The sequence below is a fragment of the Phaseolus vulgaris genome, chromosome 4 (assembly GCF_000499845.2).
Source record: "Phaseolus vulgaris cultivar G19833 chromosome 4, P. vulgaris v2.0, whole genome shotgun sequence".
NCBI lineage: Eukaryota > Viridiplantae > Streptophyta > Magnoliopsida > Fabales > Fabaceae > Phaseolus > Phaseolus vulgaris.
Window position 1 is genome coordinate 39,272,110 of NC_023756.2, and position 18,902 is coordinate 39,291,011.

The 18,902-nt window shown below is 40.1% G+C and overlaps 3 protein-coding genes across 3 annotated transcripts; all 3 read right to left on the reverse strand.

The window, feature by feature from the left end:
- Window positions 1-4,014: 4,014 nt before the first annotated feature.
- Window positions 4,015-4,533, reverse strand: LOC137838798 (uncharacterized). The gene has a single exon (XM_068648023.1). It carries the CDS (start codon window positions 4,531-4,533, stop codon window positions 4,015-4,017), a length of 519 nt encoding a protein of 172 aa, XP_068504124.1.
- Window positions 4,534-5,351: 818 nt separating this feature from the next.
- On the reverse strand, window positions 5,352-5,936 carry LOC137838799 (uncharacterized). Its single transcript, XM_068648024.1, has one exon. It carries the CDS (start codon window positions 5,934-5,936, stop codon window positions 5,352-5,354), a length of 585 nt encoding a protein of 194 aa, XP_068504125.1.
- A 6,874-nt stretch (window positions 5,937-12,810) lies between these two features.
- LOC137837617 (kinesin-like protein KIN-10C) lies at window positions 12,811-18,549 on the reverse strand. Its single transcript, XM_068646670.1, has 18 exons — window positions 18,106-18,549; window positions 16,618-16,774; window positions 16,281-16,481; window positions 15,979-16,156; window positions 15,685-15,890; window positions 15,330-15,571; window positions 15,196-15,241; window positions 14,781-14,825; window positions 14,643-14,699; window positions 14,494-14,550; window positions 14,337-14,393; window positions 14,113-14,194; window positions 13,754-14,007; window positions 13,598-13,644; window positions 13,460-13,481; window positions 13,316-13,384; window positions 13,155-13,193; window positions 12,811-13,023 (listed from the first exon to the last, which is right to left on the reverse strand). Exons 1-18 carry the CDS (start codon window positions 18,279-18,281, stop codon window positions 12,973-12,975), a joined length of 1,986 nt encoding a protein of 661 aa, XP_068502771.1. The 5' UTR covers window positions 18,282-18,549; the 3' UTR covers window positions 12,811-12,972.
- Between the last annotated feature and the right edge of the window lie 353 nt (window positions 18,550-18,902).

The window sequence follows — 18,902 nt, forward strand, 5'->3', positions numbered from 1 at the left end:
TAGAACCCTTTATATAGGTTAAAACTAGGGTTTACCTCTGTTCTGTTACCACTGTCTAGGGTTCCTTGGAAGGTATCCTTGTGCCACTATTGCGCAATCCCCGCGTATCTGGCACATGAACTTCCTTTAACTGGAGTGCAACGAATCATCAGAGTGGCCGCCTAGGTTCCAACTTCGTACACCTAATATCCAGCGCCATCTGTTTCGCGGGTGCCCTAAGTATCCACGTGCCATGCATGCAACTTCTCTAGAAACCCTAATTCTGTTGGGCCCTTACGCCTCCCAGGATTACCCATGATGTTGCGCCTTCATGCGTCACACATCCACATGCATGGATCCCTCGTCCCTTAGATTTCCCATACATCTCTTGTCTTTAGCTGTTATCTTCACGAAATTCTAAGGCCCACCTTACAGGGATTTCTCTTCATCCTGACGTCCGATCTTTTCCCTCTACTGGTGAGGTCCGATATCGATCTCCGACATCAGGCTTAGGGTAGCAATCTCAAAGACTGATTGACTCCTTGGTATGCGTTTGGGTCTCACTTCGCGTGGCCCCCTTCTATTGCCAAGTATCGGAGCGGGATGTTTGAGGTCAGCCTCTGAGTCAATGACCGAGGACTAGTCGGGACACAAGCCCCCCAATCTCGAGTTGTTAACTTGTTTCAGTGAAGAGACTAAGCGATCGTTGCACGACCTACGTGGAGATGAGTAACGGGCGTGAACAGTACTCTGAAGTGACATCTCATCATTCCCCGCTAATCAAAGTCAAGATCAACGGCTGGGACTCACTGACGTTCAGACTTCTTCAACTATTGTTCAAACACTTTTAAATCTTGCACTCCCGCCACGGTTTCATTACTTTCGCTTACACGACCCTTCACTTAGCATTCTGCAAAGCGTAAACGCTCTCTTCTCTTTCCTCCGAAATGTAAACCCTCGATGTTCGAAAGGCATGATTTTTATTTCCCGATCGCTTTGCCACTTATGATTTCGTCGCTTGTAGTGTGCTTACAACTGCCTGGGATTGTTTTGACTTTCGCATTTCTTTGCCCATTTATTTCTATTGCTCATATTTTCTAAGTTTTCATCTCTTTGGGTTTCCTTCGGTGTCGGTGAATCGCGCGACTTCCCTTCTAAGGTCTCTCCTTTCTTTTTCTTTTTAGTTTTCTCGTCAAGATGACTAGGCGAACGAGACGAGTTTCTGAACTGGTCTCCCCTCCTGACTCTGCTTCGACCTCGTCGTCCTCTTTTGTTCCTCCACTTTCCTCAGTTTCCCCTTCGCCTGCCTCATTTTACGAGTCTCTGTACCGCTGGGCTCCAACGGACCTTTTGGGGGAGACGTCTACTTTCACGACCCTAAAAGGCATATCCACTTATAGGAAGAGACAATCATGCCACCGGTCACGTATTTTCGGTTTGTACGGATGGTGGCTTGCCGTGTGGGGGAACCAATGTGTGTTGACGAAGCCTCCGACCCCGAGGGCGCCTTTTGTTTCGTTTATTCGACCCTTTTTCGAAGGCTGGGGCTCTGGTTGCCTTTCACCCCCCTTCGAGCGTCCCTTATTGACTGAATTGAATGTAGCCCCCGCCTAACTTCATCTTAATAGTTGGGCATTTGTGCGGGCGTTCGCGATCCTCTATCGCAGTCTTGGCCTTATACCGTCGGTGGACGTCTTCCTTTATTTCTTCGAGGCCAAAGACCCGGGGAAAAAGTTGTGGGTTAGCCTTAACGGCGTGGCTGAAAGAGTGCTTTCAACGCTTTTTCAGCAGTTGTACGAAGGGGTCAAGAATAACTTTTTTAAAGTTCGTTGCAAGGGACCCTTCTCTTTTGGACAGAGAAGCCGAACCTACGGCGGGTTCGGCATCTCGAGGATCTTTCTGTCTTGGAGAGAGGGATATGTGAACTTTTATCTGGGTTTGCTGTTCCCCTGAGTACTCTGGAGCTACTCAAACGCGAGTACAGGCTCGAGGACCTTGATAGCTATATTGGTACTTTTCCTTTCTGCCCTGGTTCTTCATGCTTTTGCATTTCATTTGCTTTTATGTTGACCTGCTTTTGTTGCACAGGTATGCGCCTTAACGAGGATAAGAAAAGGAAATTGGCAAACCTTCTGGCTAAACAAAGGGCGGCTGCCATTGGGACGAGTCTCTCGACACCCTTGACTCCCTCTTCATCAACTGTCCCGACCACTTAGCCGACGAATCTGGCCCCTACTGCCAACGAACTCAAGGGGGTGCTGGCGGTTGAATCGGACGATGAGGACACCTGCACTGGCTTAGTCCATAAGCGACTGAGGGTAGGTGCATCTATGGTGCCCTCAGCTTCTGCTTCGGCTGGTGCTCCACACTTCGTAGATCATCCTCTGAGTGCATCCTCCCCTTTCCCTGCTGCTTTGGGGGGCAGGGAAGGGAGTACTACTAGGATCCAAGGGACTGACCTCTTGGCATCCCTTCCACCGCTGTTTAGACAGGTGTTTGATTATTCCCGAAGCGGTGAGCTAGAAGGCCTGGACAACAATCTCCTTCGGGATTGCATGGCTGAGTTCATTGGGGGACTCGCACTGGCTTCCGACCAGGCTCTTGCCATGGCTCAAACTTCTAGTAACCTGGAGGAAGAACTGGCGAAGGTGAAAGAGGATCTTGCGAACAGGGAACAGGTTTTTGCCAACCTCGAGACTGCTTTGTACTTGGAGGTGGCCAACCTTCGTCAGATTGAGAAGGACGTCAAGAAGGCCCTTCGGGATAAGAGCATGGAGGTAGTTGAACTAGAGGCCAAGATTCTTCCCTTGCGTACCTGTAACGTTGAGCTGGGTCATCAGTTGACTGAGTTAAAAGGGAAGATGGTTGACCTAGAAGATATGAGCACACGACGCGAAGTCCTTCTTGGGAAGGTCGAAGAAGAGTTGGCCGTACTAAAGGGTGAGCTGGCAGAGAAATATGAGTCTTTCAAGAGGGCTGAAGAGGAACTCCTGAATGATGCTGCTGCGGCTTACAGCGAAGGGTTCCAAGATGTTGTCGCTCAATTTACTTGCGCATACCCTGACACAAATCCTTCCCTTTTCCATGAATCTAAACACGTGGTGGACGGCCAAATCGTACCACGAGAATGACTTCTTCTTATAACTTTTTACATCATATCTTTGGATGGATGAACGTGTAGTCCTTTATAAACTATCATTTGTCTCGCTTGGCTATATGTCTGTGTTTGGCTACCCCGCGAGGGTGCCTACTTTCTTTATTTATTTTTTGTTGTACAGTAATTTTATCAAGCCTTCCCTTGTGGGAGAGTTTTAACCGTGAAAGACTAAATTGCTTGTTTGGGAGGTCCCTACTGCCTCCAACTTCTTTGTGTATTACCTTGGAGAGAAGGTCTCTATTTTGCTCTCGAACGGGTGACCCCTTGCAAGAGGGAGATTCCCTCAGGGAACCACATTACTTCCGCTCTTGGTTATCACAACAAAGGGAGATTTTACTTATTTCTACGAACCATACTATTCTCGGACTTGGTGAACTCACGTAAGAGGGAGGGTCCACTCGGGGTACCATATTACTTCCGCTGTTTACCTTATCACTACAAGGGAGAGGTTCATTTATTTCTACGAGTCATACTATTCTCGGACTTGGTGAACTCACGTAAGAGGGAGGTCCACTCGGGGTACTATATTACTTCTGCTCTTTACCTTATCACTACAAGGGAAAGGTTCATTTATTTCTACGAACCATACTATTCTCGAACTTGGTGAACTCACGTAAGAGAGAGATCCACTCGGGGTACCATATTACTTTCGCTCTTTACCTTATCACTACAAGGGAGAGGTTCATTTACTGCAATGTACTTTAACTGAATAACTTTTATTCAGGCGACCTCCTTTAGAAACCCTTTTTTGGGAAAAAGAGTGTCCCCACAAACGCGTACAAATGCAAAGTTTAACTAAAGTAAAATTTCAAATTGGTTGCATTCCAAGTGCGAGGAATTGCACCACCTTCTAACGTCTCGAGCCTATACGCCCAATTTCAGAGGGCCTCCGTTATTCTAAAAGGACTGGTCCACTTGGGAGATAATTTGTTCTCTAACTGGTACGGGTGAGCCTTCCTCATTACCAGGTCGGCGACCTGAAATTGCCGAGGTCTCAGCTTGGAGTTGTACTTGTACTCCATCCTCCTTTTCAGAGCATCAACTTTGATCCTTGCTTCTTCTCTCACCTCGTCCAGTAGGTCCAAGTTCACCTTTCTCTCCTCGTTTGACTCTTCGACTACGAAGTTCTGGAAATATGGTGAATTCTCTTGGATTTCTACTGGGATCATAGCGTTCGAACCGTATACAAAATTAAACGGCGTTTCCTTGGTGGTGGACTGAGGGGTAGTGTGATAGGCCCAGACAATTCTAGGAGCTTCTTCTGCCCAGGTCCCTTTGGCTTTGTCCAATATTCTTTTCAGACCTCTGAGCAGAACGCGGTTGGCCGACTCGACCTGTCCGTTTGTCTGGGGTGTTCTACCGATGCAAATACTTGCTTTATTCCCAACTCTACGCATAAGTTACCTAGTTGTGTGCTTGCAAATTGGGGACCATTATCGGATACTAACCTCTTCGGGATCCCGAATCGGCACACTATATTTTTCCACACAAAGTGTTGAACTTTGTGGGCCGTGATCTGTGCTACCGGTTCCGCTTCAGTCCACTTCGTGAAGTACTCTATGGCAACCACGAGGTACTTCATCTGCCTTACTGCCAAGGGGAAAGGCCCTAAGATATCAATTCCCCACGTATGAAATGGCCACGGGCTGTATATTGATCTCAACTCTTCTGGGGACACGTTGTGCCAATCGGCATGTTGTTGGCACTGCTTGCATTGTTGAGCATATCTTGTGCAGTCTTCCCTCATAGTTGGCCACTAATAACCTACACGGAGGGCTTTCGACGAGAGAGACCGGCCACTAATGTGACTACCGCATATTCCTTCGTGTAGTTCTGCCATGATGCGTGTGCGCTGGTCACCGTTCACACATACCAATATGGGATGGGTCAACCCGTGCCTGAATAACTTTCCATTGATTAAGGTGTACTTACTTGAGTTTTTCTTTACTTTCCGGGCTTCTGTGAAATCTAGTGGGAGTATTCCGTTGGCCAAGTAACACCGGTAAGCTGTCATCCAAGTTTCTCCTTCTTCGACGTGATGAACCTGTGGTATTACCATTCCAACAACCGGGTACCTATTTATTCTAGGTGTTTTTTGAGTTAACGATCGGTGACTTCTCCTTATCCCTTCCGCTATGTCTACGTGCTGGATTTCTACCATTTTGTCCGTGATTGTTCGAGATGTCTTCAGGGTTTCATGAATCACCGTCCTCTGTCACCCCCCCTTGCCCGAACTGGCGAGTTTGGCAAGCAAGTCAGCTCGGGCATTTTGCTCTCGGGGTACATGGACTAGCTCGAACACATCAAACGATTCTTTCAGCTCCTGGACGTATTCCAAGTATGTGGCCATATGGGGATCTTTAGCTTGGTACTCCCCCGTGACTTGTCCTGTGACCAACAAAGAATCACTTTTCGCCAACAATCCTCTCGCTCCCATCTCTTTTGCTAGCAACATTCCTACGATCAGGGCCTCGTACTCTGCTTGGTTGTTACTGGCTTTGAAAACAAAATGGAGAGCCTGATCAATTAGCAACCTGTCCGGACCTTCCAAAATGACGCCTGCTCCACTACCTTGTTGGTTTGACAAACCATCTACTGAGAGTACCCACCTGAAATCCGCTCCTTCTCGATGAGTGGTTGCGGAGGAGAGCTCTACTACAAAGTCGGCATAGATCTTGCCTTTGATAGGGCCCATGGGTTCGTAATGTATGTCAAACTCAGAGATTTCTACCGCCCAACGTGTCATTCTTCCCGCCACATCCGGTTTCTGTAAGACTTTGCGGATCGGAAGGTCCGTCATCACCATGAAGGTGAAACTTTGAAAGTAATGACGGAGCCTTATGGCTGAAAATACTACTACTAAGGCCGCCTTCTCTAGGGCCGGTATCTTACTTCGGGCCTCTGCAACACCTTACTGACGAAATAAATTGGTCTTTGTACCTGGTTCTGCTCTTGTAACAGGACCGAGCTAATGGCTTTCTCCGTGACCGCGAAATACAAGCGGAGTGGGGTACCTAGCTCGGGTTTGCACAAAACCAGAGGGCTGGTCAGGTATTTCTTCAAATTCTCAAAAGCTTCTTCACATTCGTGGGTCCAAACGAACCTGTTGTTCCTTCTCAGGCACTGGAAATATGGATGACCCTTGTCTCCTCCGGTCGACACGAACCTGAACAGAGCAGCCATGCGAGATCGGGCTTCTCATATTTATTATGGCAGCACACTTCTCGGGGTTTGCCTCGATTCCTCGCTCAGTGAGTAAGAATCCTAGGAATTTCCCTGCCTCTACTATGAACACACACTTATTCGGGTTCAATTTTAACCTGTACTTCGCTATCATAGTGAATAGCTATTCCAAGTCGGTTGCGTGTTGTTCCTTTTGCTGGGTGGTGACCACCATGTCGTCCACATACGCTTGGACCTTCCGCCCCAATATTGGAGCCAGTACCTTGTCCATTAGCCGTTGGTAGGTGGCCCCCGCGTTCTTTAGCCCGAAAGGCATGGCTTTATAACAATAGCAGGATGATTCGGTCATAAATGCCGTCTTACACTCGTCCCTGGGATGCATCATGATCTGGTTGTAGCCGGAGAAGGCGTCCAGAAAGTTGAGCAATTTGCACCCGGAAGCACTGTCTACTAGGGCATCAATACTTGGCAGGGGGTAAGAATCTTTCGGGTAGGCCTTGTTAAGGTCTGTGAAGTCGACGCACATTCTCCACTTCCCGTTAGCTTTCTTTACTAATACCACATTGGCCAGCCATTCAGGATACCGGATTTCCCTGATGTGGCCGGTTTTCAACAACTTCGTTGTCTCCTCCCGAATGATTTGTCGCTTTTCTTTGTTAAACTTTCGTCTTCTTTGGTGGACGGGCCGGACGCTAGGGTCCATGGTTAGGTGATGACACAGAAAATCAGGGTCAATTCCGGGCATGTCGGCCACAGACCATGCGAAGGCGTCAAGGTGCCTTGCTATGACTTCGAAGATTTGGTCTCGCAACTCTATGCTCAAGGATTTCCGTAGTTTAAACATCTTCCCCCCAATCTCCCTTTCTTCTACCCCTTTGGCGGGCTCGGGTCGATTTTTCCGGACGATCTCTTCTTGGTTCACTCCATCTTCCTTTGATGGTCTGGACGTGACAGAGAATATTCCTCCCATTATTTTTAAACTGTTTTCATAGCACCTCTTAGCCTCTTCCTGATCTGATGGAGATCAAGATCAAGAGAACATAGAGGCCAATCAACAAGATCAAGAAGAGGTGGAGGCACAAATAGAAGACGCCCATGGAGGTCAAAGTCCACCTCAAAGGCTTACAAGAAGCATGTTTAAAGCTTTAGGAGCTAGAGGACATTTATTTTCTCTTTTTGTAATTTCTTTAGTTAAAGGTGCTTAGAGGGAAACTTTAGAAACCTCTATTGTTATAGCATCTTTTGAGGCTTTAGTTAGGAGCTTTAGGGGGTGTGTGTTAGTAGATAGGTGTAGAAGTAGAATAGGAGGTGCCAAAGTGAAGGAAGGAGTCACACCTTCCTCATGACTTGAAATAGGCGCCGATTTTAGCTTGCTTTAGGAGGGAAATTTGAATTGGTTTAGCTTGCATTTTCAGCACCTTAGGCTATAAATAGAGGTGCTCTCTTTGTAAAATTTAGATTTGAATTTATCTAAAGAAACTATACTCAAAATTGGAGTGAGCATTGGGGAGCTTTTGAGTCTTCTTCTCTAGTCTTATCTTGAAGGATCCATGGTGTCCTCAAGTGGCGGCAACACTCTCATCTAGGAGCATCCACACTTCTAGTGGCGAGATCATCCATCATTCATCCATCTTCATGAGCAATTCTTCTCTCCTTCCTTTCTTCTTTGTTAATTCCTAGTTCTAGCTTGTTGTCTTGTTGTTTTGGTTCGGCTGTTCTTGTTTTCCAGCACCTATTTTTCTGTTCTTTGCCTTTTAATTTCACTTTGTTCGATTCAGTTTGCTTATCATCCTTTTCTGTTCGGTGTGTTTTAATTTTACCTCTCTTTGTTGATTCAATTTGACAATATGTGGAACATCCAAATGAGTTTGGGATTTGGTACTAGTTTTTGGTGAGTTCTTGTCTTAGAACAATGATCCAACTCTAAGAAAAGTGCCTCAATAATGTCCAGCTCAAGGTGATTCCTAAGAATGTCAAGAATCATTCTCTATATGGCTAGTGGAATCACATCATGATCGGACTTAATGGTGATCATTGCTCCCTCGAGGGAGGGCATCTTCACTTTCATGTGTCTAGTGGATGGAACGACCTTCAAATTGTTCAAAGTTGGCCTTCCCAATAGTATATTGTAAGTTGAGGGGGCATCGATAACAAGGTACCTGATTTTGGTGGTGCGTGAAGACAGGTTGTCCGCGAACATGGTACTTAGCTCAATGTACCCACAAACCTCTACCTCGTTCCCAGCAAATTCGTGCAAACGTCCGATATAGGGTTTCAGCTAGTCCACGAACAATTGTAGACGATTGAAGGTTGTTAAGAACATGACATTAGCTGAACTTCCTTGATCTACAAGGACATGGCGTACCCTTCTTCCAACGGTGATTAGGGAGATCACCATCGGGTCGTTATCGTGAGGTACGACGCCTTGGAGATCGGCTTCCGTGAAGGTGAGGTCGACATCGGGAGCGAGATCAATCTGTCGTGTTTCTATCGTTGCCTGGGAGGTACACCCCTCTCTTAAGAAACCCCCCGAGATAGTGTTTACCTCTCCATGAATAGGAACTTCGTGCCCCTGATCCACTCCTGTCGCCACCAATGTCTGATCGTCCGTTTCTTCTTGTAGGTAGTCCTTTAGGAACCCGCTTTTTACCAACTCGTCTAGTTGATGGGTCAGGGCTAGGCAGTTCCATATAAGGTGGTCATTCGCTTGATGGAATTCACACCAAGCGTTCTTATTGGGGCCCATCTTTCGGTCAGTCTTTGCTGGTATCTTTAACCTTGCCGCTATGTTGGGAATAGCGATCAACTCCTGGAGCCCCAACCGAAAGTTATGTTTTGGGGGAGGATCTCGTCTGGTTCGTGCCCCCCTTGGGGTCCGTTCATAGGGTTTCTCCGGTCCCTTCTTTTCTGTTGTTGTTTCATGAACTCTCAGAGACGGGGGTCGGGTGGCTGCCTTTGGCCGGACAGGGGGTACGAGACCCTGTTTCTGCGTTACGCGATCATCTACGGCGATGTGGGCTAGCGCGCAGCGTCGAATCTCTGTGAACGTCGTCGGGTAGACCCTCAATAGTGATTCGCTGAAGGGTCCTGGTAGCATTCCCTTGACAAAGGCATGAACTATCATAACGTCATCGGTGGGCTTCAGGCAGACCACTTGAATTGCAAACCTGTTCAGGTAGTCCTTCATGGATTCCCCCTGGTACTGTTTGACATCAAAAACGTCGTAGGAGAGTCGGGTGAGGGCTTTGTTAACCAGATATTGTTCCCTAAACAGTGTGGCAAATTGATCGAAACCAGTAATGTGTCCGTCGGGGAGGCTGATGAACTATTCTAATGTCGCGCCTGATAGGGTGCTCATCAGCATCTTACAGTAGACGGCGTCAGAGCTGTCGATGAGCATCATCTGGGTGTGAAATGTCGTAAGGTGGGCCTCCGGGTCTTCTGCTCCTGTGAAGGAGACCTTTGGGCCTAGGGACGTTGTTGGCAGTGCGGTGTTCATGATCGTGATTGTGAGTGGGACCTTATTTTAACGGGCCCCACAATGGGCACCAAATGTTCTGTCCGGTTGACTTGCGTCGCTGGTAATCTTCTACGGCTACTTTGGCCCTTTATTCTTACCTAAGAATCGTGACTTCTCCACCAAGAAACTTCTCACCTGCAAAGACAAAGGGGCGCCCTAGCGGGCGTTTGCACTTCGACGCTCAAGTCAGTATTAGGGCAAAGAACATCAAGTGTATAAAATAGCTTTAGTCTCAAAAGCTACGTACCTCACTAGGGTTCTTAGCACCCTTTATATAGGTTGAAACTAGGGTTTACCTATGTTCTGTTACCACTGTCTAGGATTCCTTGGAAGGTATCCTTGTGCCGCTATTGCGCAATCTCCGCGTATCTGGCACATGAACTTCCTTTAACTGGAGTGCAACGAATCATCAGAGTGGCCGCCTAGGTTCCAACTTGGTGCACCTAATATCCAACGCCATCTGTTTCGTGGGTGCCCTAAGTATCCACGTGCCATGCATGCAACTTCTCTGGAAACCCTAATTCTGCTGGGCCCTTACGCCTCCTAGGATTACCCATGATGATGCGCCTTCATGCGTCACACATCCACATGCATGGATCCCTCGAGCCTTAGATTTCTCATACATCTCTTGTCTTTAGCTGTTATCTTCACGAAATTCTAGGGCCCACCTTACGGGGCTTTCTCTTCATCTTGACGGCCGATGTCCGATCTTCTCCCTCTACTGGTGAGGTCCGATATCGATCTCCGACATCAGGCTTAGGGTAGCAATCTCAAAGACTGACCGACTCCTTGGCATGCGTTTGGGTCCCACTTCGCGTGACCCTCTTCTATTGCCAAGTATCGGAGTGCGACGTCTGAGGTCAGCCTCTGAGTCAATGACCGAGAACTGGTCATGACAATTTATTTTAGTTAATTAACAGTAGAATTGATTAATGATATGTTGTCTTTAATTTCTCTCTTGTTTTCTTAAATTTATGATTGTTTTATTTATTGTATAAATTTATTTGACTGAAAAATTTAACTTTAATATAATTCCTTAAAAATATAAACTTTGAAAATAGTAACTTCAAATTCAAATTCAAGTAGTATTATTTAATTGTTTTGAATCTATACCTATATATAAAAGGGGATTCCTTCTTATAATCGTTTATGGTGAACACAAATTTTTTCTGATTCTACCCTTATTTAATATATTTCATTTTATTAGTACAGTGAACTATTTTGTCATTTCATATGAATTATTTAAAAAGTAAAATTACATTTTTTAATTTTTAAATTATTTTTTATTTTTTTAATTAATGTTATGTGATGTAAACTAACTCTCTACTCTTTCTTACTTCCTTATTTAGTCAACAACCAAAATAAAGAGAGCATACTGCCACCCTCAATCCTCCATTGCCACACTAAATCTGATGTATAAAATAAAATAACACCAAACACTCTCTTCACTCCATTTCAAACAACTCTATTCTTTGGTAAAACCACCATCATTATTTTTTATCCACCTTAACATGAACAACATCGTACTCTCCCATTCAAAAACCACCAGTGAAAGAAAAGGAAAAACTTGGAGAAGAGAAACTCAAACAATATGAGAAAAAAATGTTGATTAATCAAATTATCATTTTTTTACATGTTAATTTTTGTTTTTCAATTTCGACTCATCCAAAAAAATTTATACATGTATGTTAAATTTCTATTATCGTAGAAGTTGAACAGAAGAAGGAAATTACACATACACTGTAGCGCCTGTGTTTCCGCTAGTATATATAAACAAATTCCAGAATTGGAACACTGAGTTGTAAAATTACTATGCCAATGGCTTACCTTATAAAGAGAAAATCTATTTTTTTAAATTTTAATTAAAAGTTAATTCAACCATTAAACTTCGTTTTATTATAATCCCGAGTTCTTTTAGTGTGATTTCTAAATTTTTTTTCACTTAATTAATCTCGTTATTTAAGTTGTGTCTTTTAGTTGACCTACTAAGTAAGTATAGTTTATATTATATGATAGCAATACTCTTGTTTTAATTTAAATTTAAATTTTTGATGAAATAAGTTTTGGTATGATTTTGATGTGTAACAATAAAGTTTAGGAAAAAAAAACTAATTTAGAAATAAAGTTTTGGGACCAACAACTCACTAATCATATATATGAAAGAAGAAAATTTTCATTCCAAGACAAGTGTTATGAATTAAAAATGAGTGATGAATGTTATAAAGGAGATGTAGTTTTTTTATGGAAAGACAAAATTAATTTTTAGTTACATTTGATTTGGGATTTGTTCGAAGTCATAGCCTTGCTTATAGGTCATGACTTATTTTGTTCAAATTTGATTTTGGGAAGACTAAGATAAAGTTAGTACTATTATTAGTGCTACATAATTAACACATTGATAATGACACTTGATGATATTTTGTTTAGTTATTTCCTATATTATATAAAGCAATTGATATTCTTAATTATTCTTACTGTATACAAACATTCCATTGACCATGTAATAGAATTGATATTATTTTTATTTTCATGATATATTAGAAGAATAAGTTTTTTCATTGATATCCTTGTGTCTCTTCGTATAGGAAACTTCTCGAATTAATTAGATATATTTTATTTTATTTTTAGAAATTAGAAATATGTTAAGGAATTTGTAATTATGTTCAAAGCTAGACTTTTCTAATAAACAATTTTTTAATTAATAAAAAAAGTATCATTTTATAAAAGTTGCAATTAAATTTGACCTTGATTTAATCAAGAACAAATCATTTCTCACGTACAATAATATTGGTAAAGAATGATTTGGAGAAGTACACTAGAAAATCTCATAATTATTATTTTTTTATCAATTACGAACTGTAATATAAAAGCAGCTTGTGTAAAAAGATGTTTTTTGGTTGGTATTTTGTAAAAATTATTTGAATAATTTATTATTTTACTTGAAACAATAATTTGATTTTGCTTACAAGCATGGATAAAAAAATATTTTCATAACAATTTTAAAAAAATATTATTTTTACATTCAAATATGTATCTTGACATATCAGGATAAGGATAAGATTACATCATTAAGAGGCAACTTTAGGTTGCCAATACAATATCCTTTGAATACTAAGCACAAATTCAAATGCATTTACAGTTCATTGAAAAGCTCTCCAATCTCATTCTTCATCATTTCCTTAATCTGTATAATAAAACAAAACACGTTTAAAATAACTTTTAGATATTTTTCACATTAACCATCATAATCAAATCGAAAACAAACTCAATTGTATCAAATCGAAAACAAATTCAATTGTTTGAAGAGAATGTTACCTGCTTTGTCGAGAGTCCTATGTCCTTTAAATCATCCAGCTATTTGAAAAAAATTGATTCACATAAACGGAAACAAAAAATTGTTAGGTATGTAAACTCATCTAAGCAGCATTACTATGCTTGTAAAAAATTATCAAGAGAATTTTTTTTGAATGACATACAGTTTTGAAAGGTTCGGGAGATTCTTCTCTAAATTCGAGTATGGAGGTAGCTCTCTTTTCTCCAATTCCCTGCAAGAAAAAAGTTAATACAAGATTTAAAGAACATCATCCTAAGGTTTTGATAAAAGGTGAAATGTTCCTTACCTTCAATCTTTTTAATTCGCTCCTGTTTGCATTCAGAGTATATTAAAAAAAGAGCAAAAAGAAATAAATCAGTGAGATTCTCAAGAAAAAATATATGCATTTTATTTCTAAAAAAATACAAGCACGGCAGAATCTTACTTTTCAGCTGTGTTCAGAAATCTTAGGTATTCTTGAACAATAGAATTCTGTAATGGAAATAAATAAATTGTATTTATAAGTGAAGAACATGAAATAAGATACAGTCACTTGACAAATAAAATATAGTCACTTGACAATATGATGAATAGATCAAACCTTCATTCCAGAACCTCGCATGTTGAATGTCTCCCAGGGACTTTTGCCATTCATTTCATCCAATCGGTTAATGCTCCTGTTTTGAGCAATTGTAGGAGTTTTTGGTTCTACACTACCAACTGGAATGAGTTCCTTCTCTGATATTTGCATGTACGACGAAGTTGAAGAACACAACATTGTAAGTTTAAGACTATTAGAAAGATCACGCAACTGTGAGCTAATGGGTGGTGAGCTAATGGGTGATGAGCTATGGTCTGTAAATGACAAAGATGGAAATTAAAAATTAATAGAGACATGTATCATACTATTAGTAAGAGATTTATGATTTATCACTCTGTATGGTTTATCAAATCACCAACCTTTCTGAACTATTATTGAGCAATTACTGACACAAGGGGTATTATGCTCCTTCTGACCATCCTCTACATCCACCAAAATATCCTATGTGACCACACAAACAAGAACATTATTAAATACACATCTATCAACCAAATTAACATTTAAGTAACAGAAAGGTTTCGGTATATTTTAAGAAAGTCCGACTGAAAAAAAAGGGAAGATGTGATAACATTTACAAAATTACCTTAACTTCTAGGGGATTGAATTCCACTTCACTGCTAGCGTTCAAAGATGAATCACCCTGTAGAGTTGAGAACACATATCATGACTAACTCTACAAATTGTACTGGTTGAAAGAAAATCTAAACATATTTCAATTGTAGATGCGTTCATATCATTACATTTTCCAACGTCGGATAAAGTTTCATGTTCTGACTAGCTTTTGCAAATGAGTCATCCTTCATAAATAAAACATTTGTCAGGCTCCAATAAAACTAAGATGTATTCATTTTATAATTCATGCTAGGATTTAAGGTAAATTATTCATTACCATTTCCATTCCAGAGTTGAATACGACATGATTTCCAGTCTCACATAATGGGATATCCTGTGTTAGCCACCAAATCATGCATTGAGCTTCCTAATTTGTTTGTCAACAGTATAAAAAACATGAAAGATGTATTATTACCGTCAAAGGCTTTGATGCTTGAGAAATATCAGTAACAGAAATTTCCTGTCAAAAAAAATACAACTATCCATTAATTAAAACACAATTGTACAGTGTTTTAACTCCACCTCAAAAATGTCCTAATTTTTAATAAAATTTTAATCTTTACCTTTTCAATGGTCGAATTTTTACATGACAATAATGACCTTGCCTAGATCACAACCATTTATGATCGGATAAACTGAGTCTTAATATAAATTCCTTCTAACTAAATATTTCTAACAACTGTCCTAAAACATTTGATTATTATGACTTCCAAGTTTAATTTCAAATCTTCAGACTAGTATTTATCTCGTCTACATACTTGCATTTCCATGTCCTCTAGAAAACATAAAGCGGAAAGAACAATATAGTAATTAGAAAAGAAGAAAGTTACCTTCTCAACCTTAGCAACGGAATGGCTAGCTTTATCAAACAATTTCCTTTAATAAGACAAAGTCAATATCCATAATTTGATAAAAATACAAATAACCAAACCTAATAAAATATGTACAGAGCCTCAGTACAAACCTTCCTTTCATTGCAGACTTCTTAGAAACAACATTTTTTTCAAGTAGTTTAGAAGAACCATGCAATTTCTTTGCCGTCCCAGAAACACTTTTAGGTATCTGTTTCATATGAGAATTCACCATCTGTTTTGCTGAACTAACATTTTTCTTGGTGGAATCTAAGGATGTCTGATGATGAATCCGATGACATGACCGTGATGCCAAGCTTACCATGTAAATAGTGTCTTGGCAAAATGATGGGTTCTAAATTCAAAATACAGAAAAGAAAATTAGTTCTAAATCAAAGTTAAATTTGAAAAATTACTTGTAAAAAAAATGTGGAAAGAAATTTTGAACTCAAAATCAGTCATAATTACCAAGCATGAAACCAATAAAATTTTACTAGTTCCCCTCAAAGAATCTTGTAGTATGCGTGTAAGCTTGCTTTCCCGATAGGGAATACGACTTTCATTTGTACTCAAAGCATGACAAATATTCAATAATGCATAAATTGACTTGTTCATTTTGTTAATCTCAATTAGGCGGGAGCCATCACTACTTTTCTTTCTAGAATCTTCATAACCTGATAACAACAGATGTATAACACAGTAAGTCAAATTTTAAAATTTTAAATGTGATTTCAAGGAACCAGAAAAATAAAAGATTATAACCTGTCAAGTCAACAAAATTCATTTTGCTCACAATACTTCTCGTACTTTCATTCTGGGAAAAGACATGCACAATCAATCCCATATGACTTCCATGAACACCTTTTTTGGGAGCTCCCTTCAGGGTAAAACATGCAGTGGAGTACAAATTCTGAAATTCAGTGACGGATTTCACAGGAATCTGCAGATGAAAACATTATATTTAAGGCCTCATATTAGTTGTCTACGATCCATCTTTAGAATTTTCTTTCTGTTGCTAGATTAAAAAAGTGAGACAGCAGAGAAATAGTCAAATAGATTTCTACCTGAGTCAGTCCTTTAAACTGAATTCGGCCACGATCTTCTAAAACCAAGATTGGCGGCTTCTCTGGATTTAATAAATCCATGGCCCGATCCTGATGATCAACCTCGTAGAAAGAAACAGTTATGGATTTCCCATTTTTCTCAGCAACGGAAAGAAACTCAGCTATAGCAAGCACTGCCAAACCCGGACTCTCAGCAGAGCCCTTCAATAACAAAGGAGTAATTGTTAGCACAAAAAAGTGCAATTTCATAGAAATCAAAAATAAAAAATCTTAAAAAACATTCCCCCAACCAATAAAATAAAAAAGAAAACAAGCACAATGACTAAGTGTGGCAAACCTGAATTATGTGGGTCTTTCCACTACCCCTAGCTCCATGTGCAATAACAGTACTGTTATGACCTTCAAAAGCTGCAGACACAAGAGGCTTTACCTCCCTTGAATATATCATTTCACTGTCTTCATCTTCCTTATAGCAATAGTCCACCAAATAACGACTACACAGCAAAAATTAAATCAAATGAGTACCATGACCCCATGTTCATCAAATCAATCCAACAAGAAAATTATTCATAATAAATTGGGAAAAAAAGGAAAAGAAAATAAAGACAATTCAACTTGCCAAGCCCAAGAAACCACAACAAGATTGTAAATACACTTTCTATTTTTTTATTCTTCATCCTAAACTTAATATTTAAAAGATGTATTGATATTACCATTCAGCAATGAATCATGAAAATTATATTCCTCCAAGCATTACACAATTCATGAACCACAAACCTTCAAGATTTAGGACTGTATATTTAGCTAATTTTTTTAACAACAAAAATTAGGAAGAGGAAATGATGCCCCCGTGTTTTCAAGGCAGGGAAAACTTACGGGTTTGAAGAGTACTTACAAATCTACAGTTACTAGAAATGATACCTAGTCTTACTCCACTCAACTTAACCTTTATTATTGAGCTATGACTCAAGCTCAATTTTCCGAACATCACAATTCAAGAACCACAGACCCTTGAGATTTTGGAGAACTATACTAACCAGATATAACCAGATATGGCTCATGAAAACTCTAAATACCCAAACATCATACAACTTAAGAACCAAAAGCACTTACGAACCAATGGTAACCTTAAGGTTGCTATGTGAGGATAAGACTGCTTTCAATGATCCTTCCCAAACCTTCACATAGCAAGGTTTTGGGAAAGGATTACTATTGAGCTATGGCTCATGAAAACTCTAATTGCCCAAACACCAAACAACTGAAAAACCACAAACCCTCAAGAGTAGAACGGTATACTTTTGTCTTGGTGATCATTTGGTCATCACTTCAAACCAGTAAACAACTTCTTTGCATATGTAAGGGTAAGGCTGCATACAATGATGCTTCCCCCAAACCTTCAACTAGTGAGGATTAACCTCTGACTCATGAGAAGTCTTAATTAGTCAAAGTCCAAATATTACACAGTTCAAGAACCACAGTCCAATCCCCAAATTCGAAACATTACACAATTGAAGTACCATAAACCCTCAACATCCAGGCGCATATTACTATTCAGCCATGACTAACAAAATTCTAATCATCCAAACATCACACAATTCAGTAACCACAAAAACCCTCAAAAGATTTAGAGGATGCATTACTAAATTACTATGCCATGAGTAATGAAAACTCTAATCACTCAAACATTAGATATTTCAAGATGCCCAAAAACTTGGAATTCAATCAATTTCTTTTCACTACAATTCTCCCCATCAACAAAACTCACAAAAGCATAAAACAAAACTCACAAAAGCATAAACCGCACAACTCAAACCCTAAAACGTACCTAGTATGGTCTCTGAAAGAGATAGAGACATCATCCGAATTTTCGCGGTTCACCGAAATCCAGTCCACAGTCCTGGCAGTGCCAGGCTGCGAATTAGCCTCAGGACCCGAAAACCCGCGGATCCTGGAGACGACCCGAACCTTTGGACCCACGCGATCGAGTTGCTTCGAATCCATTAAAGAGAAAGCGAAAGAATGTAAGAAAGAGAGGAAACAGAAGAATTTGAAAGGGGGAAGAGAAATGTTTTGATTTGGAAGAGAGAGAAAGAGAGAGAAGAGAATAAGTAGAAGAAATAGAAGCAGAATAGGAAGTAGCCGTTAAAATTTATAATAGACATTTCAAATTTGTTTTCTCTCCCTCTCTCTCTAACTAACGCTCCTTAGAAAAAGACTCGTTTTCTAATTACAATACTTCTCCAGCACGCTCTGTAGTAATAAGTAAGCTATTAAGCTGTGCGTGTTGGTCTGGATATTAAAAAAAATTATAATGACACGGTCACTAATTTTTGTTAATGCGATGGTATGTTTTTACTTTATTGTTTTAACTTTTTTCTTAAATAACACTATTTTTACTCTTTTTTTTCGTTTTTATTTTTTTATTTAACACCGTTTCTCTCTTTTTTTTTCTCAAATACCATTATTTTGACTTTTAAATATTTATAAAATTATAGTTAATTTAAATATTTATAAAACAGAAATAGAAGAAAATTTGAATTTTGAAAATTAAAAATTAAATATATAAAAATTTATGAAAAAATATCGAGAATGAAATAAAATATTTTATAAATATTTTAATGT

What these genes read in the sequence shown, in the direction of transcription:
- LOC137838798 (XM_068648023.1), bottom strand. Translation starts at nt 4,533, where the DNA reads ATGCGTAGAGTTGGGAATAAAGCAAGTATTTGCATCGGTAGAACACCC.
- LOC137838799 (XM_068648024.1), bottom strand. Translation starts at nt 5,936, where the DNA reads ATGACGGACCTTCCGATCCGCAAAGTCTTACAGAAACCGGATGTGGCG.
- LOC137837617 (XM_068646670.1), bottom strand. Translation starts at nt 18,281, where the DNA reads ATGGATTCGAAGCAACTCGATCGCGTGGGTCCAAAGGTTCGGGTCGTC. An exon ending in AAGTCTGCAATGAAAGGAAG is followed by an intron (nt 15,242 to 15,329) that starts GTTTGTACTGAG and finishes GTCTTATTAAAG; the next exon opens with GAAATTGTTTGATAAAGCTA. An exon ending in TTTCTGAACACAGCTGAAAA is followed by an intron (nt 13,482 to 13,597) that starts GTAAGATTCTGC and finishes GAATGCAAACAG; the next exon opens with GAGCGAATTAAAAAGATTGA.